Below are 23704 nucleotides of genomic sequence, written 5' to 3' on the forward strand. Positions count from 1 at the left end.
CAGGGAGGGCAGCTTGACCGCCATCCGGTTAGATCCACTAAATTTTATCGGCTTAAATCGACTAGCCTTGCGAATTTGGAGCCATAAGTCCCGGTTGCATCAACGTCGTGTAATTTTCACTGTAGCTTCATTCACCCTTCGTCTCATTCTAACCGTTTCCCTTAGAAAGAGACAAACAGTGAATCAAGCAAAGGTTAAAGTTAAGCGACGTTGGCGCAACCGGGCCTCAATTTTTCTAGCTTTAAATCACTTGGGTCGAGTGTATTGTAGAATTTTGTATTTTTGCCTAATATTTCATTCAAACATAAATTTTCTGTGTATATTAAGATTGCATGGACGCTAGACTATAGTATGCTTTATTATCAGCACCATTGTGTCGTATATCTAACTATAAATTAGTCAGCGCACAAAGAGTAGAATAGAACTATGAATACTTAAGCGCGAAACAAAGCGAAGCAGCTATTCACGTAAACAGGATGATATATCTCGCGGTTTCTCCGTTCGACTAACGTCTTGTTTATCAGCGTCGAAGCTCTCCATTGTCATTTTTGCCGTAGCGCAGTCGCGAAGTTAACGTTGTTATCGTGTCGCGAGGCATACGCTCGGTAAAGACCGGGGAAGTAGAGGATGAAATTTTGTGCGCGCAGTGAACAGAATGCTGATTTACGCGGAGGTTGCTGGAGCAGATCCAGGTACTCGGTGTTCTTCACCATAAATGCGACGGGTCTGTTGGAGGTGTACGACATCCTGAACGGCCTGGACTCGCCGGTGACTACGTTTCGCGTCTGCAATGACAGCCTCACGGCCATCGCGCCTCACGAGAACGGCCAGCTCCTGGCGGTCGGCGGTCACGATGGCAATATATATCTGGTGGAGTGTTCCGAAGGGCTCATTATTAATACCAAAGCCGACAAGGCGAATCTTACTGCCGTGGGTGTTTTTAAAAGTATCGTCGAAAAGGGCAATGGCTGTAGGCAGATAGAGTTGCCTGTTACGAGACAGGCTCTTAATGTGAGACAGCAGGTTTTCAACGTCCAAATTCAATTCGTCTGTAACTTCGGAAAAATCTCGGGAGAGATATGGACGATTCAGATTCAGTTTCAATTTTTTTCCTACGACATAAAGATTTTGATCAATCACGTTTCTATTGTGTATTTGACGTAACTTGGATTTGAGTGGTTGTTGCCCTTTTCAAATTTGTACTCCCGAGTCTGTATATTCCAACTTTGATCTTGCATCATTTTACGTTGATCGAAGACGAAAGGCAATGCATTTTACTGTAGTATTTCGAGAGGTGCATTCGTTTCGAGAAGACCACTGACACACGATTGAAGGAAATACGCTTGATGCCAGCCAACATTCACGAGGATTCCGCAGCGGACCACGATGCGTTCGTACCAAAGAGCAGACATCAGAAAAGAAATAATAAAGGGGGAAATAAGAGCAAGACGCAAGTTAGAGAAAAGGGCGAGCACCCCAGGAAAAAATATCGCACGAAGAAGATGGAGAAGGACCACACGTTCTTCGAGGAACTGACGGAGTCAGAAGAGGCATTTTTTCAAGCAGTAAATAGGGTAAAGAAAAAAAATTAAGTAGCCGAGAAGAAGAAAGGCCGCACTTTGCCACGGGCACAACATTTCCTCTCGTGCTGTTTAGAACGCGTACTTTCGTGTCTCTTAAAACATAATTAATGATCATTGCTGTGAGACTAGCGCTTCCGTTTATGATGATAAAAGAACAACATATAATTCTTCTACTTTAAGATGTTAATAGTTCATTGTGACGTGTGTGCAGCACCGGAATACAGATTAATCGTTACTATCTGTTCCCAAGTAGATCAAAATATTTTACGCAAACATTAAGTAATAGAGCAAAGTCCTCTATTATGAGATAGTAGGTTTACAACGTGCTGTTTCATGGTGGAGCGCAACAGATGATGCCTATTAATTTGGCAGAAACTCCGCTATCTGATATTAGGGGACTTCCCTCTAATTATACAATTCGTTACATAAATTCTCACGAGAAACTCGCGACCGATGTCTTTTCAGGAACTTGCGAGTTACACAAGGCTGGACCCCGAAAAAGTGGTCAGTCTCGTGGAGGTAACGCGTAAGAAAAAGTTACTTTCGCGCGAGGCATCGACGGCAGGGGTCAAAAAGCCGCGTAAATCTATGAGGATGGAAAGGATAAGAGCATCTGAGCTCGAATCCCCGACGAGGTCCTCGACAGAGGGGACGGAAGTTGACAAGGAGGAAGCTGGAGAAAGGGCGGTTACAACATTAGGGGCGCCATTCGTAAAACCGAGGAAGACCGTGAAGAAACGTCGCGGAGAGGAGATTTCGAGGAAAGTCTGCGCCATCGAGGTCTGTAAGCCGGAAATCTGTTGCGCAGACCTGGAAGGTAAGCTTCCGTTCCCAACGGCGACAGCGCAAACGTCGTTTCGCCGGATCGGTAAGGCGATCAATTTTTTTCGCTCTCCATGCGTCGCTCGGGACATCCATGGACGGACAAGATAATGAGATCTCCGCTCGAAGCCCAGCGCGATCCGATAATACCGCGCTACCTCGGCCGCGCGGGGCTTTATTTGAGCCCGCGATGGGCGGCATTGCGTAATTTTCTGTCGCATTTGAGCGCCGGCCAACGAGCAACAACGCGCGGCGACGAAGAAATATCGCGGTGGACAGATTGATAGCGCTGCGAGGCGGGGAAAATGCGGGGGAGAGGAGATAATTTCGTAAAAACGTTTTCGGTGGAAAACCGCGATCAAACCGCGCGAAAGCGCCATGTCAGGTGGAAACATTGATAAACGTTCATTGTTCTCATTCGTTCGTGTTCCCGCCTGTCTCCCATCGACATTGCATTTCGCTGATCCAGCGACACGGGAGCGACGGGTCTCCGTGGCGCGACACAATCGGGCAGCTTAATTAAGAACGTCGCTGTCGCGATTGCGGTCGGTTTCAAAGCGTGTCGTATGCGTCTAACCAAACTGCGCCTCGGTTTAGATTAATGCGCTAAACTCGGGGATCTACGTCGCTGTTGTGTTTCCCTTTGGCCGTTTTAGACGTGCCGGCGTAATTGGAGAGGGCGAGGCGTTTTCAGCGCCGTTTCTTAATGAAGGACGTACGACAAACGTCCGCGCATGAATCTGTCCGATGAGAATTTATTGTCTGTCCCATTTCGCTTTACTCGTCGGCCAGCGCGGAGGAAAGCGCGACGGGTGGAATAAAGGGACTGCGCGCTGATAATATTTTCCCCTCAATTTCTCGCGAGTCCCTTCTCTTTTTCTCCGCGAGGACAGCAAGATTTTATCAAACAACACTTTATGCACACCTGTCGTATTCTTGCGCCACTGCAATTCAGTGATTTCTTAAACCGGATGTGCGCGCGCTCCGCAGCCGCAGGACCAAGCCTGCGCCATTAAACTATCATTTGTCACGTGCCATCAAAGATGCATTATGGTTCTGTCATCTTGCCCAACAACTATGACGTGCAATATCTCGCTCACCGCTCCAGTAAAAATGTTTTTCTTCACTCTTAAAATGCCCCGCCATTGAATATTCATCAATAGCGAGACATATCGTTAAGTGTATACATTATTTTTAGTATATATTGCCGACATCTTTTAACAATATGAGAGCCTCATTAATTACATTTAACTTGCTCGTACAGGAAATTTCTAAATTAATATTGTCAACTCTGAATTTTGATGGAGGAATTTGACGGAATAATAGCTCACGTTGAAGATTAATGTTTAAACATTCGCAATAATTTTCCACCAGAAAACAAAAATGTCGCATATAGACAGGCAGCAGTAACATAATACGAAAGTAGGTATGATTTTCGCACGAAGAAACGGCTTTATGGCGACTGCTAAAATGTTATTGCGAGGATTTCTATCGGGAGGGTCCGAAGGGTTAAGCTTAGATTGGATGTTAAATAAACGAGGTAAGGGTAAGATCAACGACAGTGCTAGAACAAAATTGGATAGGATGAAATCACCCCGGCGTTAGATTAGAGCAGTAAAGCGGATACTATTCGTCGTCTTCCCACCGGGCGTTTTAAACACATCGGGGGTGCATTGAAGTGTCCAGTATAATTGGTCTCGTGGGGAATATCGCAGCTCTATGACGTTTCATCTGGCGCAAGGAATAAAACGTGCCCGTTGCTATAGTTGCAATGTTTATTTTAGAAAATAAAATAATTTAATATAAAATGAAATAGTTTTGAAATTGAAAAATGTCGCTCGTTTCCAAATGTATCTTCTTTCTTATCTAATATCTTGATAGTACATACTGTTGTATTAATTTGCGCTTCGCTAAAGACATCTTAAAAATTGAATATTAAATTATTAAATGCGAGTGAATATTAGTTAACTCTATGGAGACAATTTGATTCTCATAATAAAGCAACTAGATTAAAATGTATAAAATAATGAAAATAAAAGTATCACAAATAAATTTTAATTCAACGTTCGACTTGTATATTTTAGAAAAGTGGAAGGCTGAAGTAAGAGCCCAACTTGCTTCGGAGGGAAAGAAATATTCGTGGGTTATCACCCAACGGCGACGTGAGTTATTCGATCTTGAGCAGAAGTTGCCGGAACATTCGTCAGTCGGGGAGAAAAGGATCCTATTGGTGGAGGACGAGTCGCTGGCGAACATACTCGCGGACGAAGTCGGGGAAGCCAGAAGGGAAATGCGTGCTTGGCAGGAGAGAATCGCGTTGGGTAAACGTGACTTCTGGCGGCCCAGAACGATCGAGGTTGTACAGGAGAAACCAGAAGGAAAAAAGAAGGAAGTCGGGAACGGCGACGTCGAGTCGCCTGCGCGAGGATCGGATTTTCGGCAGCTCGTGGAAACGAGCTCAAAATGGAGGTCCGCGATCGAGGACAAGACTTTGCAAACGCGCGGAAAAAGAAAGGCGAGGAAGCTCGACTCGTATCTTGAGAAGTGCGACCAGGAGGAAGGGACGTTGTCCGCACATACTGACGAATCAACGGAAATGATAACAATGATGTCGGCGAGACGCGAGTAGGGGCGGCGATCGATAATTTAACATTCGTGATATTTTGGTGATTGCGCCAGTTCGGCAAAATTCACCGGCCAATGATATTAAAATTTTCGACTGCGAGAACGGAGCTGAAATGTAAACCAAATTAATAATTGAAAAATGTCGGAGCGCAAACAGTAACCTGATTATATTAATTAACTCAGTTTTAATTTTAATTATTTCGCAATATGAAGACTGCATTGGCGAACTGATTGCCGAGCTCTAACAAATATATACGTGTCTCAAGGTATCATAAAGATCCAGGAAATTGTAACTCGAAATATATTCCCGAAGCAGTAATTTAGTTTAAGTATTTCCTGAGATATCTCAAGATCTTGAGTAAGAGAAATTACGAAGTTGTTCATTTGATCGAGGCTGTATGGAGAGGCGGAGAATGATCTTCAAGAAGTTCACGGAAAAGAAGTTGGCGGAGGGCACTTGATATTTGAATAGAATTGCAAGACTTTCAACGTGATGCTTGGCATAGATAGAAACGGATCAAATAGAACGGACAAGTATAATGCAGGGTACACTCATGTATACAAACGAAAAATCGAAAGAGCGGGTTCAACCGAGAGCTGAGAGCTTTTTCAAATGAAAAAAATCGAGCATTTTCGAAATGACTCGTCAATGGTTCTACAACGTTGCTGCAAAACGATGAATATTACCGAGGAGGTTTTTCAAAATTCCGCCCGGGCGATTGTGTAAAACTGAAGTGGCAGCGACGAGGCAGCGGAGAGGCTGAAACTTAAGGCGGTAAATTGTCGTAATTACCGCCGGGGATCAAAGGGGTCCAGTTTAAAGTTTCCGCCCGATTAATCGATCGCACGGCGTATCTCGATGCGCCGGGACGGAAGCGCAGGTGTGCGGAATAGGTATATCGCGGCCACGGGTGTGCGACTCGCGGCTCCCGAGGACTTGGAGATGAATCCTCGCCGAATTGGAAATAAGACTGACCTGCTTTCGTGGAAAAAAAGTTTTCTAAAACAGTGGGATGGAGTTTAAAAATTCAAGCGGGTACGCCCGTCGCTTAATCCGCGACAAGCGTCCCGTAAAGTTTGCAGCGCATCTGAAACGCCGGCGGATTAAGCCAATATAAATTAAATTATGGAAATCGTCCTGGCGCTGACTGCAAGAATCGATTTTCACTTCGCGATACACAAAAGACTTCGGAGTGGACGCGGAAAAAAAAGGAATATTTTCTAATTTCCATTTCTTCCGTGGAGGTTTTCGGACAATTAAATCTCCGTTGGTCGTATATTTATCTGAAAAGTATATACTTCCGTCTTTTCGCAATGTTACGCGACGTTGCATAAATCGAATCGGACGCACTGACTCCGCTAATTAATTCTAGAGAGGAATATAAAGAATTAAATCAAAAGATAATTATAAAAAGCGTATTCAACATAACAAATAATTATATTGTACTAAATAAGAATGAAATTGCACACCGCCAACAAATGTGCACACATAAACATATACAAATATTACGTGCTTATATGTGGGTGAGTGTATATATACATATATGTATTTGAGGCCATTGTCCAAAAAAAATGCTGATGAATGCAATGTGAGAATATTTCGTCGACGATTCCAAGCAATGCAAAGTATTCCAAGAGATGCTTGAAGAAGAAATGCGTCAGAGAGAAGATCAATTAATCAGTGGCAGGCTCGCGAAGGGTGGCGTACACAGGGGGACGAGCGAAATCTCGAATATACATTCCGCGGAAAATTGGCGAATCGCAGGGTTCGGTTCTCTCGCCCAACACAAGGGAGGAAAGTTCGAAGTGAAGAGTTAAGGATGGAAAGTTGAGCGGAGCCGAAGCAAATGGATGGCGTACCACGCTCATGGAAGAATCATGAGACGATTCCCGCCACTCGTGTCTTACGGAAAACTTGCGTTCTCGTATGGAAAAGCCGCGCGACCTGATTGGAAAGGATTCGCGCAGAGTAACTCGGCTCGGGAATTCCCGGAGAGCAGCACGCTCAACCGGAAAACGTTTTGACGACAATACTTTCGTGGACGTGGAGACTCGATAAGCGAATTTATCAGATTTCAGCCGCAGCGAAAAAAAAGTGAACTTGCCCGGAATTGAGATTATATATGTAGTCTTTAGCGAGGAAATTTTCGTCTTTCCATGCACTGCTCAATGTGCTTTGTTTTTTTTTTCATTCAATTTCTTATCGGCGTTAAGCTTTTGCTCCTGGTTGAAAAGAAAATGGTTTCCTCTGACAATAAACCACGGCTCATTATGCATGTGCGGACTCTAATAAGAGGTAAAAAGCGCTGGCAACAAAGAGTTCTACAAATGGCCTAGTTTCGCAATCGGTTAGCCGGGTCTCGTTTAGGTTCTTTATTTGCTCGGTAAATCCTGCTGGAAAACTACAGGTGTAGCGCGGATTAGCAAATCGATAGACACTCGAGAAACGTACCGTAACTATCGAGTCTTTCGTGTTGCAACTCACCACTCCATTTCGGATAATTCCTGTTGAAACTATACTCGATTTGCGAAATCGTTGTAAAATGCAACAATAATAAAACGAGCCGTAGAAATTCTGAGGAATGCAACGCTGAAATGTATTTTACAACGTTTTTATACGCTATACAGTTTTACAATTTGGATAAGTATACAGTTTTGTGCGTATGTATTGATAAAGCAATTTATTTTAAAATTTACCTTTTAATCTTGAATATTTATCTTTATAGATGTTTTTAATAAATATTAATGTGGCAAACGATTATTTGTGTGTTTCTCGAAATGTTTTATAGGCTATTTTATATGCGATCTCGGCTGCAATTCCATCATTTTAAAACGTTATATCGGAAGGTATACAATTTTTCCAACAATCGACCGAACAGCTGTGGTAGATTGTAGATTGTAGCAGTGCATGAATCCGAAAACAATACGAATCTTCGCCTCCGTTGATGATTGTTGGTCGAACGTGATCGGCGGAAACTAACAAACGGATGCCGCGGCCATTAGCTGATGAGGGCATCGTAGTTCATCGAGCCCTACGAATTGAGATCGGAAATTACAATGTATGAGGAGAAAAAGCTGGATGGAGAGAAGCATCGAGTCAGGAAAACAACAGGTTCTTTCAAATGCTAAACGACTTACCGCGGTGGAGTAACTGTACGTTGCATATTTATAATTACGAAGGAACTCAGCTAAATTAGTTTCGAGATGTAATACAAGTCAATGGATAAATCTCTCGAGGGTCAATTTGAGATTCATGGCGTTTTATTTCTAATTGCAACTCGTGTAAGAAATTCAGACGATGATAAAACTTTTAATACTTCACGCAGACAACATTAAAATTAATAAATTCGCGAAATTTATTTCCATTTTGGACAATCGGGGGAAACACATTTCTTGCCGATTAGTCTTACAATTATCTTAATTGTTATTTTTATTGAACTCATTTTTCTACTAAATTGCAAATTCTAAAATGCTAATTTGTATAATATTTGGCCGGCGTGATAGCAATTTAACGCTGCTAAACATATAGCAACGTGTGTGATGAAACATGTATGAGTTTATATACATAAATCACCATAATATTTGCGTTGGCTAATAAAAATATCAGTGCGCGCATTTCATCGCATCACGCGGCAAAAGATGTTTTATGGTTTTTTATTTTTATTTTAATTTTCGTTTCACAAATTTTTCAGCGCACTGATCAACTCCGCATTTTCAATTCCGCTCATATTTTTATTTTACCCGAAGCTGCTGTATCATTTCGTGCAAACTCGTTAACTATTAAAGCTATCGTCTATATACAATCAATATTATTGATGCAACATATCGTGTAAATAATACTGATATCGCGCAGATATAATATTGATATCAATATGGACACGATCAATATAATTGCGCAATATGAAGTTACTGTGCAATTTCATCGATTCAGGATCGCTTTAAAAAAAGTCTGATCTTATTTGCATATAATAATTTTGTGGCTTCTGATTAGAAATATAAATAGTTTTAGTCAGTGAGCCAAAGAAATTATACGATGAGCTGAGACGTCGAAAACGTTAAAATAGAAGAAGATAAAATTTTGCGACTTATGATTAGAAATATAAATAGTTTTAGTCAGTGAGCCAAAGAAATTATACGATGAGCTGAGACGTCGAAAACGTTAAAATAGAAGAAGATAAAATTCTTCTCATTTAAGCAGGTTTTGTACAAAACAATCTTAATCAGATCTATAATAATAAAAAGTCTCATTAAAATTAAAATGAATTCTGGAATGTTATTCAAATCTCAAATTTTTTTATTACACGTAAGCAATCCTTCACATAAAAGACGTGGCAAACATGATGCTGGAGGCACAACAGAGAGTATGTAACGATCGTTAAGATAGAGTAGTTACGTCAGCGATCCTCGATAAACTAACAAGTATACAAGAAGAGCAGAAATCTTGATTGCAATCTTCATCGATTAACCGCTGTCGTTCAATCAGCTTGATCAGAAAAACGAGAGATTTTTATAAATGAAATTAAATGAGGTTCAAGGATGTGAAATTGATGAAGATGTGAAAATTCCTAGTTTTACTTTCACATTCGTAATTTTATGTGAAATGTTTTTCCTAAAAATGTAATATCGAATTTTCCTAAAAATGTAATATCGAATTATAGAAAAAAGAAAACAATGAATTGCGTCAGAAGAAAAACCGATCGTGCGCAATTTCACGCGGAGAAACACATGTGGGAATACACGCGTGACACTTTCGAAGGATTCGCTCATTCCTTACATTTTGAATATTGATTTCGCAAGCTTTGCGCGCGAGAGTCAGAGTTAAAGTCAGTTCGGTGAATAACACTGCAATGGAGATCAAGCAGGTTTTTCTGAAAAAGCGGAACGAATTTGGGAAGCAATGCATTTTCGACATATGCGGCCCGCAGTTAGACGAAGAGATCAAGCCGGATCCTAAAGCTATGGCCCATTACATTGTAAAGTCTCACAGCAACATCGGCGTGCAACGTACCAAACAGTTTGCTTTGCACGAGGTTGACTATTAATAATTTATTACAATATTATCGACACTAATTATTTAACAATCTCATTGCAATTTATTAAGTATGCAAGAGAAATGTGAGAAAATTGGAAAATTATTCATTTAATTTACAAGATTATATCCTCGAGATTTTCGTATAGAGTTCAAATAACAACTTTAGCGATACAATGTCGGATCCGATGTAAAGCGCAACGAACTACATCTTGCGGCACCCCCTTCCCCCCCTTCAAAACCAGTTCAAAAACTCTACTAATATATTCAAAAATCAACTGCGCTTTACTTTAACGGAACTAGACGCAACTTGCGATAAAATTGGCGTCAGACTGACGCGCCTGACGGCGCAACATCCGCGCAGAGTTCGCTACTTGATGCCACAAATGTGCAACTTTCCACGAAACTACGACGTGGAAAGACGTACCTCACGCGAATTTTACACGACCGGCACGTTTTGTTTTATAATGAGGCAACGCGAGGCAGACATTCGACACTACTAAGAACAACAATTTCACAATTCATAATTTTAACATCGTAATTCCTGTGCGAAATGTTTCAAAGCTCTGCCATATGCTTAGAAGAAATTAATCAACGATAAAACATATGTAGCGTAAGATATTAAAAATATCATTCCGAGTGACTGTAAATTTGTCCGTCATTATATTATTTCGTTGCACCGAGAAATGAGAAATAAACGAAAATGGAGTTGTTTGAATACACACGATGCCCGTGGTTAACCCTATGGTATTTCACATTATCGTTCTAACAATCATTCCTATGGAATTCCAGGCTCAAACCGTCGGCAGTCAGATGAAGGGCAGCGGAATGTTTCACTTCGAGGGTGGTTGGCCGAAGGAAATCAATCCGAAAGACGAAGAAGCTACAGCAAGATTTCGCAGGCGAATCGAGAAGGACGAAGATTGGATGCCGAAATTGAGCAACTTGTTTCAAGTATATTAAATTTCGACGTTATTATCGAGAATTTCTGTATTATTGAGATATCCCGTAACTTGATTAACCGCAATCCTGAAAGAATAATCAATACCAACTTCGAGAAATCGATTAATTAATTAATGTCCTGACTGACTGCATGATTCGGTTGACATCAATCACATGCCGTTTTATATAAGAAACGGAAAACATGTTATTTCTTTCCCGCAGCAAATAGAGCACAATGTTCTCCAGAACGGCGCACTCAATATATACGAACACTATTTTGACGACATGATTCCTACGGAATTGGTGAAACCTCGTAGTCTCAGGTGAAAATTTAATCAAGCAATGAAGAGGGGGCTCAGAACTTGAACAAGGTTGTAGTGGCCAATAAAATAATTTTAATTATAAATGTATTTATTATATATACATTTTTTATATATACTTTATATACGTTTATAATTAAAATTATTTTATTGGACACTACAACCTTGTTTAGGCTCTGAACCCCTTTTTTATTACTTGATTTCGTCATAGGAGCCATTGTTATTTATGAAAATTTAATTTTGTCGCCTTTTTGCCCGTAGCAAAAATGAGGATTGTATACAATTCACATATATCTGAAACACGGATTGATATTGTTAATGGGAGGCGAAATAATGTGATAAGAAGCGTGGAAATATTTATGTTAAAAGAATTGGCAAATGCGTAGCCGTAATCATAAAGTAATAATTCAATCGGTTGAAGGGATTTTAATCGATTAAAAATTATCATACGACGGATCGATATCACGCACTTCGTGCGACTTCAGATGAACAATTTAAAAATGTATATATTCGTGGGGGACAAGAATGACTACGTTGGTTCGACCATCAAAAGATTTAAAATTTAAACCCGGGGCCGGGCCCGAAGGTATCTGAACATATGTCGGGATTCCGGAGTCGTGGTGGACGCGAATGAATTATGCATCCTACCTCTAAATTTGCTTTTCTCTGTTTTAAACTAACGATTTTCCGCGCGCGGGAGCTGCAGGCGGCTTTAAACTATTTAGTAATTTCGCTACTTCGAAAAGAAGTCGCGGGAATAACAATCGCTTCCTTTTTTCCCCCCTCTTTAAACTTTACGTACACTTTTCAATAATGTAAAAGTTAATGTAAACATAAAGCGAAGTGATGTAACGTAACATGATTCAAAATTTAATACTGAAATTAATAGATGGATGTTGGAGCATACGATAAAAACAGGGTCGGAAATAATACAGTGAATTTCCACAATGTATAAACGCGATAATAATACACGTATCAAATTCTATGTATTAATACTGAGAATTTATATATATTATAATATAAAGTACACCATCACGTGCAACTTGCAAAACGTGGAAATCGTGTTATTTTTCAAAATACTAAAATGCCATATTTTTATATCGAGCACATTTTATCATTTCGACGGTATTATTACTGCGTTAAAAAAAAATGCGATATTTCTTTTTCACTGCATGAAAGTCACTGGCAATACGGAATTTTACTTCAGGACAGTGAACGTCTACGAGGATCCTCAAACGCCGGCGAGATCGGTGAACAATATTTCTTGGTCGCCAGACTCTGGCAGTAAAATGGTGGTCTCGTACTGCTTCTTTGGAATCGAGCCAGATTACAGCAACATTGCGTACATCTGGCAGATTGGTAGGTAGAAAAAGCGCGCAAGAGCCTTGACTGCATTTAGACGGCGCACTTGATTACGGTTGCACAACATCCGCAATAAGTTTCCGCCCTTACTCGCCGCATTAACGTTTTTAGTGGCGGTGATTTTTTTTACACGGCATGCAAATTACTCGGATAAATAACAATCTTGTCCCAAGAAAATACATGCGAGGTTTTTGTACGGTATAAAAACGCTCCTTTTTTTTTCGATAATCGTCTAATCACTCGCAACGAAACGTGGTCTCAAACTTTTATCGACTAAATGATTATCGAGTAAATTTCTTAACAAAAAGTGAGAAATATCCGCCGATATAATTCTATTGTGATAGAAGTAAATTAAATGTACAGTATATTATTATTAAATATTGCAGTAAAATAGCTAGATACAATAGCTCTTTTATGAAAGAAAACAAATGTTTTCTCATCTCGAAAGAGATGTTGTATTAAAAGTGAGATTAAAAGTAAGTTTTAAAAAGTTGCACGCAAAATTCAGTTTTAACGATCGAATATGCGACGCCAATTTTCTCAGCGCGCAACGCCAATTCAGCACTTAATAAAGTGCTGTTCGATCAAACAGCGATGCATTGTTATTGATTAATTGAACGAAAAAATGCAATGTTTCTGTATCAGCAATCATCTTACTTCTATAACGAATGAAATGCCGGCGAAACAACGCACACGAATAAATCGGGCACGAAAACCGAACGATATTGCATTTCTCGCGTATCGTAAATGAAACGTAGCTACACTTTATTCAACGTATGTATTTTTTAACGGTACGTCTCTAATGGCTTGAAATCGGATTTCACAAGCGCAACTTTTTAATCTTTAAAAAATAACGCGATGTTTTCCCGTCCGCTTGCACGTTCGGCCGACGACCGAAATGTCGCGAAACTGGTCTCGAATATTCGAAAAACGCGCGGCAGACAATCCTAATAAGCCGTGGATGACACTGGAGGCCCCATCTGCCACGGTGGTCAGCGAGTTTAATCCCCGAGATCCTTCCATACTTGCCAGCGGCTTGGTGTCAGGCCAAGTTTGCAGCTGGGACGTCAGGACTGGCAGCACTCCGGTTCAAATGTCTCATCGTCAATTCAGTCATAGGTAATCTCGACGTGAACATGCCTGGGCGCGACGTCGGAACTTTGGGTTTCATAATTCAGTATCAGAGTGCCCTGCTCTTGGTCGGTCGAAAGAGCATTTCGAGTTCACGCGGCGAGATGATGAATGATTAAAATGTTGTCCCTGTCGCGTTTCCGCCCTCAATTAAATTTCATTCCATTTTTTAAATGACGTTCGCCGCGTTCGCGCGTGATTTTTCTTTCAACATCAACGCGCTTGCAACGCCGACTCAATCATCTTTATTTCGTTTCGTTTCGTTTCGTTTCGAGAAAAGTGCGGCAACGGTATATACGAGAGAAAGATGTTTGTTTTATCTTCGAGATATACATCTAATTATATGACGGAAGAGAATATAATTGAATTAACAAAGAGATATAATTAAAAATCCCCTTTTATAAAGTAATACAACACGTTTGAAAAGACGTGTATAAGAGTTCTGCACTTTCTAAGGGACTGCACAACGGTAGTCAAGTGGATCGCCACGAAGAGTAATACGGAGTTCTTCTCGGGTTCCTCGGATGGCCGTGCCATGTGGTGGGATACTAGGAAGTTGCGAGAGCCAACTGAAGTTCTTGTGTTCGATCTTCAGACGCCAAACGAGCCTCAGATGGATCAGGCGATCGGAGTCGCGTCGGCCGACTACGAGCCCAGCGTAGGCACGAAGTTTATGTTCGGTTTGGAGAACGGAATCGTGATCAGTGGTTCGAAAAAGGCGAGAACGCCGGCCGAGAAAATGGCCTTGAGATTCAATGCTCATTACGGGCCGGTACTCTCCGTCGATCGCAGTGGCTTCAACCCAAAGATCTTTCTGACCGTCGGTGACTGCACGGCTCGTGTCTGGACGGAAGACATTAAGGATGGCAGTCTCGTGTCGACGAGGTTTTCCTTTTCTTCTCCTATTTCAGACAAGACATTCGAACAATCAATTATAAAAATGATAATAATTTCATGTTTAACACAAGTAACCAAGCTTGCAATCAAAAGATATGTATGTGTTTTTGTTCAATAACTCTATACTATGTCTTTGAAGATGAGTTGAAAATTATTCAACTGAATAATAGCTGAATAATAATTAAACCGTATTCAACTAAAACCGTAAATTCGGAACACCGATAATAAATTGTTATTCATTTCAACAGCAAAATGCAAATCGCTTATTGTGATATAAATAGTTATTGATTCATTGATGCTACATCTGGAGCAATTAATATAAGATATTTAATATTAAAACATCGGTATTAAATCAATTAAGTTTTATATCTAAAAAAAAAATATATATAAAATATATAGACGATTAATTCTTATGGTAGCATGAATAAAATCAACATATTATAATTGATTGTCAGTTAGTGATATGAGCCGAGTATAACTGAACATAATTCAGTATAAGATTTCGATAAAATAAAAATACATATATATTATTGTTAACCTTTAGATTTATAACAGAAGACGCAATCTGTGGTTGCTGGAACAAAACTAGGCACTCTATATTTTACATAGCGACGCGTATCGGCGAGCTGACTGTGTGGGACCTACTGATAGGTCTGCGGGAACCAATTTTGACAGTTAAGCTGTGTGAGCAAAAATTAACGGCAGTCACGTCACACGTGTCGGGGTCTTTACTGGCGGTCGGAAATTCTGCCGGCAACGTTTATCTTGTCGAGTTAACGGAGGCGCTATATTCATTTGATAAAAATGATAGAAACGACTTCACGTTGGTGAGTTCGCTTTTGAGGTCCGGTTTCACCCGCGTTGTTTAACTTTACACTCAGCCTACTTCGTTCTTTGTCTTTTCCCAACTGTTACTTTAGAAAGAGACAAACGTGGATTGAACTAAGGTCAAAGATAAGCGACGTTTGGTAAAACCAGGCCTAAATTTGTCTTTCAAGTCTCTCTTGTCGTAAATTTGTATTATGTGAAATTGGTTTATAAAAGAAGTACAAGCAACACGGAATAAACAGATATTAAAGAATCATCGATGATCTTAAGACATAATGTATTGATAATAATATATTCTTTATTAAAGGGTAGCCTTTAAACGTGGTTAAATTAATTTTGTTTTCTATTTATAATAATTTCATGTTCATTATATCACAAATTAAATTACAGAAAATTAATTTTACAATTATAGTTAAATAGAGGTACGAAATAAAACCGATATTCATTATGCTTTTTCGAATCTAACGCCAGTATCTGGAGAGGTGCTCTCGTTTCGTGAAGGCAATAGACACGCGAATAAAAGAAATAAAATTAGCGAGAAGCGTAGAGGAACCGTCAGAGCTCTCGTTAGCGGAACCGAGAGATAGAAAGAGAGATAGACGATTAATGGACGATCGCAATAAACGAAAAGGCGAAAGAGAAAGGCTGAAAGATACGCGAGAGAAGACGAGAATGGTATCTAAGAGGAAGCCTAAAGACGGGTCTCCCGAACTTCAAGAAGTGGAAGACAAATTCTTTGAGATTGTAAAAAGGGTAATATCAATATAATCGTTCTTAAAATCATCCACATCATTTTGATTAAAGTATGTTTTAAATTAAAATTTCTACCTGATCAGAAATGGCGCTTAACATTTCTTTAACAACAATCAGAAATTAAAGAGCTATTAACGAAATTTACATAAAGATACTTTGTATTATGACATTAAATTTTGAACGAAAATTCATCATTTGAATATATTAATTTCACACTTGATTCTTCTCTCTTCCAACATTTTATTTTCTTGGTGTAATAAAATTTCTAATATATCACTCGCGGTCAGCTAACCGCTATATATTACAGAACTTTAGTAATATTTCATCTATCTTTCATTCGACTGCGACCTTTTACACTTCGGTGTAATTTATTGTCCACTGTCGTGCGAAATGTCGCTAAATAATTATTATACTCGACAAGATTTAATATAGCTGTTAGAAATGTAAATCCATGTGTTACATATTATATAGCTATCAACAATTTTATATCAAATTGGATGATAAATTTAATAATTATTAAATCAATCATTATCTTTCTACAATTTTATCATCTACTATCATTTCTCATTGTTATTTCTCATCTCGAATTCGAACCCAATAATTAAAAAAATTATATCCGATCGATCATTTAGAGTTTGTTACAGTTTAAAATTTTAATAATTTTATATTTAAATGTTACGAGAAGAAATTTTTACAAACAAAAGATTATTCGCAATATATCATTGCAATATATTAAAATTGAAATTATATATGTATAATATGATATACTCAATTTATATCCGCATCTAATACAGTCAAAATAATTAAACGCATATAAAAATAATTAAAGAAATAAGTAATTTTATTTATTGCTTCGTCTATGTTGATTTATCTATATCATATTTCTGCATCACATAGGAAAAGCAGAAATATGAAGAGTTAGAAGATTTAGATATCTCACCTTCAAAACTGAGTCGTTTCACGAGAAAACTCGTCAGTCGAAAAATCGAAAAGGATTTGCATTTGCCGACAGATGAAGTAACAGGACGACTCGGGACGAAAATGCCCAAGAAAATATTCAAAGAAGAGCGAGAAAAATATCCAAAGAAAACCGAGATCGTTGAAATTTCCAAGGCGGAAATAGCGCAAGACGTTGAACAGGAGAAGGCAATGGCGGAAGAGCCCTTGCCTTTGTTGGCGGAAGAGCCCTTGCCTTCGTTGGTGGAAGCGATTGTAGAATCTCCTCTGCAGGAAATTAGCAAGAGAAAGCGCAGAAAGAAGGCGCGGAAGAAGCGACTGATGCCCGTCATTTTCAGGCTGGCGAAGCCTTGTAAAGTTGTTGTCTGCAAACCTGATATTTGCTGCCGCAGAACTGCGCCGAGGAAATTAATCAGGTAGGGTGCCCACAGATTTAATGCTGGCGCAATAGACAGATTTTTCTAACGATTAGAAAAGTATTGTCTATAAAAATACTATTATACCAGGGTATTGTTTGATGGAACCTTTTGAGATGAGTGGAGACCTTTGAGATTTTCTGGCGTCGTTGGAATTTGAATTATGCTCATTTAAATTCTGATTCGACTATTGTCTTTTTTTCTTCCTCTCTCTCACCTTCTCTCTCTCTCTCTCTCTCTCTCTCTCTCTCTCTCTCTCTCTCTCTCTCTCTGGAATCGAAATTCATAAGAAAAGTATATTGAATTGCTGGCGTTAGGTCTACAGATCGAGCAGTCAAAGATCATGAGAAATGGAGCGAGATCGATAAAAGAATGAGATCGGAAGATGATGATATCAGAGCAAGATCGTCAATCAAGAGCAAAATGGGATGGAAGAAAAGAGAATGTTGGACGAAGCTTCTGCGCGCTCACAAGCGCAGAGAGCTAACTGGAAAGTATAGCGGGGAAGAAAAAATTCGTTTCCTTCAGAAGATGATGGCACCGCCTGAAGAATTTGCCAGCATGACGGAAGATGTAAGGAAGGCCAAAAAGGAGATCCAAGAAGCCAGCGTAGCAAGGACAAAAGCAAGGAGACTCACCAAGAAAGCTTTGAAAAGCAGGTTAATTCCGCTTCTAGGTTTTTCAGAATTCAACTTCGACGGGTTTATCTTTAGAATTTTATTTCCGAAAGATTTTATCTTCTTCGAGTCGCGTGCCGAGAGCTTTGTATCTTCTTTATCTTTTGCCTTATCTAAATGCAACTTTTTATTCCGTTTAATTGGCTATTCCAAGTATTATTCGTTATTAATATTGGATAAACACCGCTGGATCATAGTATAGAGACAATATTTAATATTTAATACATTTGAGAATAGAACCTCTCGTTGAGCTACCATCATTTCAAGAACCCGCGCATTCAAAAACTGAATTTTTCGCCGCATTTCGTCCGATATTCGGCGACCGATAATTTAGCTACGATATTCCATGTAGTGCTGCGGCTGCGGAAAAATCTCAAGACACTCCAAGAGGATCGAGAAGGGGCGAGGAGGATCTCACCAAGGAGGTCACGAGCACGACGAGGAGGAACCTTGCGGCACGGAAGGGAAGGAAGGTGTGTCGTACGGTCGTCACGATAGATCCTTGCGTTCCTGCTTGGAAACCACCCTCGCTCGCGAAGGATCTGCAGATACTTTTCGGAGGTTTTCCGCCGGAATCGATCGAAAAAGAGACGAGACCCGACGTGGCTTGCATGGAGGAAATCGAAGCAGCTCGCGTTAGAGTTTATCCACGGATTTCCGACTTCCAATCCATCGAGTAATGTTGCGTTACCCGAAGCGTGCCTACCCCCCTCTTATATCAGTGCTACAATGCTATCTTCCAAGAATTTTCTTTCTTTAATACGAGAAATACCAATATAAAATATCTCGCGTATATTATAACGAATATTCCTTCAGGTGAATTTCTTCTAATCACTTTTTACAAGTTTCTCCGTATTTCGCACACTTAATTATTAAATAAACTAATTAAGAATTCTAAATATTCAATACGATACTTGATGTAAGAGTATAAAAAAAATGATATTAAATCATGTTAAACAGTCATAATTAAGTCTACGTGCAACAACTTCGCGGATTTACCGTTACACACCGTACTTGTACTCTTCGCTATAGTAAACGTATTTACGCGCGTATTATATTATTTGTTTTTTCAGTTTACATTGAAACTTTTTACTTCTTCAAATAAATCACATCCTATATAGGATATATATCTTCCATCCTTCGATTTTCCCTGTGATTCACGTGAAAAACCGGATCGTGCAAACTAACTTAATCCTATTCGCTCGAGGCTACACGGCGATTCGTATTATCGTGAGTCGAAAGGGAACGACGGGAAATCCTCCCGGGTCTTCGGGGATTCGGGATGATAAATTCGCGCAGGAAGAGCTAACATTCAGGGCTCAGATTCCGGTCGTAGACCGGACAGTGGAGCAAGACGACATTTCCGGTAGGACACCAACGTCCAGCTCGACTTCCGGCATTCCACCTCCGAGAAGTTCGTATATACAGGCGCGCATCAATCAGCGGCGTATACATGGCAATGTATGCAAAAGCACCTTTCACACGGCAAAAAGTTAAGCGGTATCGTTTCACGAATCGCACCTCCTTCACCAACAATGTTTCCAGGCGAAAGTTCGGCGTGCTTTAACGAAAGTTGAAATGGAAGTTTTCTCTTGCGCGCAATTTCAGCTCCCGCGAGGAGAAACGAGCGATTTGAGAAGGGATATATAAGCAAACTGTATACTTTTCGTTAATCTATGAGTTCTTTGGTGCGTTCAAAGGGCGCGTTTCCTCAGTGAAAGTTTCGCCGGGGTAACACCGCCTTTCGGAACATTTCATTGCGCGATATCAACAGCTTTGACGATTTTTTTATCATTTCACCGCTTGCAGGAATCAAATCATATTACTTCATCTCGCGAGTGATGGCGGGAAACATTCCGTATGGCGCTCGTTATTTACAGATTGCTGCCGAGAAAATAGCTGACGCCTAGAAAATGGCTGGAAAGAAGTTTTATCAGTTAACTCGGACAGGAGTAATACCCGAGTGGGCAGGTTCCCTGGCGTCCGCAGGAAAATAATTGTTTCTACTTGGCAAGTTTTCGCGTATTTTTCCGCCACGATCGGCTCGGACGCACACATTTCGGAATATTTTCTAATGTATAATTTACAATTATGTAACGTTGTTTGGATATTACTTAATGAGACCGCATTTACTCGAGACCGTGGTACTCGATATAATATAATTGTTATACATAATTTAATTATTATATTTTATATTAATTAAGAGACGAAATTTCTCTCTCATCAAGTATCCATTACGACATTAATTATCATTAAACTTTAAAGGCTTCTAGTTAATATAATATTCTATTGTAAACAATAATCTGATTTTCTCCAGTACAAAAATAGGAATTTTACGAATATTTCACGATATAACTGCGTTATAATACAACCTTCATATTATGTGATGAATGTATTACCGCATAACTCGAAGGTGTACAAAACGGACATGATTTTCTCTCTCGAAATACGAATCTCTGTCGCTTTGTATATATAATCGTATAATAATTTACGCAAAGTTAAAGTTCGCGGATCAAAATCTTGGGGGACGTTTTAAAAGGCGCGAATCAAGATGCACCCCAATAGAAATATTTCAGAGAGTTGGCGCGACGAACGTTGCATATTGCGACAAATTATTCACGTCGCAATTTCCAAGGGAAATCCCTATGGCGCGCAAGTAACGCTCAACGTGTCGCCGATCGGACGTTGCCGTTCGCCGACGAAAAGGTAGAAATTCGGAAAACGTCGCCGCGCAAAGTTTCGAGTAACAGTGACGAAAGTATGAACTTCTAGCCGCAAAATCCACTACTGAATTGTTAAAAAAAAAACAAATTCACGAGCTACTTCTTGCGAAATAATCTTATCCAATAATTAACATCATCAACACACAATTATAAATTTTTGTGCATATTTACACGGTGTTCGGTTCTCGTGGCAAAGGACTTTAAAAGGTAAAAAATAATAACGGTAGAAGAACAATTGTAGCGATTTCGCTTGTTTCTGCACGTGAGAAATAATGAAAATAATAATTTATTAATTGTAATTGCAAAAAGTAAACACGAAAACGTTAGGTAAATTAGAAATTGCAATTCTTAGAAAGAGTGCATTATTGCCTGTAATTTCAAGTTCAATGACTATTAATAATAGATGGGTAAACGCAATTATTAATATGCATGACACTTTTACGCCCAGTGTATATACAATACATTTGCACAATTGTAATGCGGCGTAGTCGTAAATTATTCGGCATTGCAATTTAATAACGCATTAATTAATTGTGAAGTACGTTTCCGACGCGTTACGGTACCTATTACATTCTAATTATCGAGGTAATCGAGCTACTTCAGCAGCATAATTTATGTTGGGCATAGGATCATAAATTATATTTGAACTGACAGAGTGATTAGATCGATTTCAACGATGTGGAAGTTTAATTATTAACGTTTCTGACGTACTTCACGAAATGAAATGTCTTTTCAAAGTTTTCTTCAAAGACAATTATATTTATGATCCAATTTCAATTAAATTCAATTTATTCTCAGTAGAGAAACGAAATCAAGCGCAAATTCTAGCCATCTTGAAAAATGTAGCTCACATAAAAGCGATTTCTGCAAATGCAATTAAAACTGAAACTCTACTATTGCCACGTTCGCAGAAGCAGAATTTATTTCTCGATAATGGCATTATTCCTAATCAATAAAGCATTGTAAACTCATATTTTGGAATCTTTCGATGGCTTATCCGTTTCCGATAAATACGCGCGAATAATTGTCTATAGGGGCTTTTTCATCCTCCAATTATTGCTCTCGGACGCGTGTAAAATTAAACACCCGCTTCCGCGGCGGAATTTATCGGCCCGCGATAAATAATGAGCGCGCCTAATGCCCGTAACAAATGTACACTCGTTAAATCAGCTTCTAGGATTAAATGGGAAATCGGCCGATGTAACTCGCGGGTATCGTTTTGGTACGCAGCCAATGCATGAGGTAAAACGAAACAATCGATTATTTTAATATTGCAGCACTACATGCTTTGAGTTCCGTTGGGACTCGAAACAATTGTATTATACCTAAGCCTACAAATGTACTTTGACCCAGCGGACGTGCGAATTAACAGAATAGCTTACGAGTAAATGGAAAGCGAGACTAAAGCAAGACATAAAAATGGAGCACGCGAGACTAGGAAGTATGGCATTTTCTATTGGTACTTTACAGAAGTATTGAGTGAGTAAATTGGAGTACATTTTATAAAAGAAATATTGATGTATATCTGTCATCCATATTTCGTTGTTTTATTCGTCTAATAAAACATAAAATATACAGGGTGGTCAATTTAAGTGTGGACATCAGAGGGTTGGGGTGGGGGTCAATTTTGGTTCCAATGGATAGGCCCCTTCGAGACGAACAACTTTTACTCCGACTATTTTTTTGATCCGATGCATAGTTTTCGAGATATTTCCATGTCCATTGAATTGACCACCCTATATATTAAATACCCCTTTTTAAATTTTCTTAAACATATTTAAAAAATGGAATTCTTTTCTAGCAATAAAAATCTTTCTCTTACTAATATTTCATCTAGATATAAGATTTAAGCTATCACACTATGAGTTAATTAAGAAAGAAAATGTACGGACATATACAGGGAAAATATTTTCTTAGTTAAGATTTAAAGTTTGAAATTATTCAATGTTTAAGAGTAGAAGAAAGGATTAATAGGACATAATGTTATCTTGACGATTATTTCCGTTCCGCTTCATTAAAACGAAACGGCGAGAGCGAAGAACGTTAAGTAAAAATCTGGACTGGCTTCGCCGGGATTAGTTTGATGGCCGTCGGTGATAACCTTTGATTCGTCAGTGTCACTTGGCAATTAATCTGGTTTAACCGCAGCAACGCTGTTCTTTATGGCAATCTCAAATCAACGAGAATTAGCCGGGGAAGGAAGAGAAATGACTGTTCCAACGAGTAAGATGCGAATAATTGCATTGAAAGCAATTGTAAGAGTACTCGATAAATTCACTTTACTCACATTCCACCAATTTGATTGAGAAATTGGCTCTTATTAAAATTTTCATATAATACGTGTGTTACAAATACACTCGATGAGAACACATACTGCATTTTAATTTCGAAATAGCTAGCAAATTAAATGTAGAATAAATCACTGAACTAATGTTTGTTATAGAAAGTCACCTTATTCTTACTATGATAAAATTTGGGTCAGAATGATGAAGTTCATCTAACCTTGATCAACAGTTATGTTAAATTAATAGGTCTGTAAGCAACGTTAGCAATTTTCGTACCTTCCATTAATGAATAATCTGAAATAAGTATACATATATGTATAAAATTATGCAGACATTAATAAACTAACAAACCCG

At 39.2% G+C, this 23704-nt stretch overlaps 3 protein-coding genes across 4 annotated transcripts in view; 2 read left to right on the forward strand and 1 right to left on the reverse strand.

Moving 5' to 3' along the window:
* The window catches only part of LOC105569016 (furin-like protease 1), a 227624-nt gene that overhangs the window by 56514 nt on the left and 147406 nt on the right, over positions 1–23704 (reverse strand). The gene's annotated exons all lie outside the window — the stretch shown is intronic.
* LOC105569014 lies at positions 565–6223 on the forward strand. Its single transcript, XM_012025131.1, has 4 exons — positions 565–930; positions 1284–1574; positions 2049–2400; positions 4490–6223. The coding sequence occupies exons 1-4, from the start codon at positions 628–630 to the stop codon at positions 5032–5034; spliced, it is 1491 nt and encodes a 496-aa protein (XP_011880521.1). The 5' UTR covers positions 565–627; the 3' UTR covers positions 5035–6223.
* On the forward strand, positions 11449–14351 carry LOC105569012. Its single transcript, XM_012025130.1, has 2 exons — positions 11449–12680; positions 14271–14351. The coding sequence occupies exons 1-2, from the start codon at positions 12269–12271 to the stop codon at positions 14285–14287; spliced, it is 429 nt and encodes a 142-aa protein (XP_011880520.1). The 5' UTR covers positions 11449–12268; the 3' UTR covers positions 14288–14351.

This window comes from Vollenhovia emeryi, unplaced genomic scaffold, assembly GCF_000949405.1.
Source record: "Vollenhovia emeryi isolate VEMERY1.0 unplaced genomic scaffold, V.emery_V1.0 DF939126.1, whole genome shotgun sequence".
Classification (NCBI taxonomy): Eukaryota; Metazoa; Arthropoda; class Insecta; order Hymenoptera; family Formicidae; genus Vollenhovia; species Vollenhovia emeryi.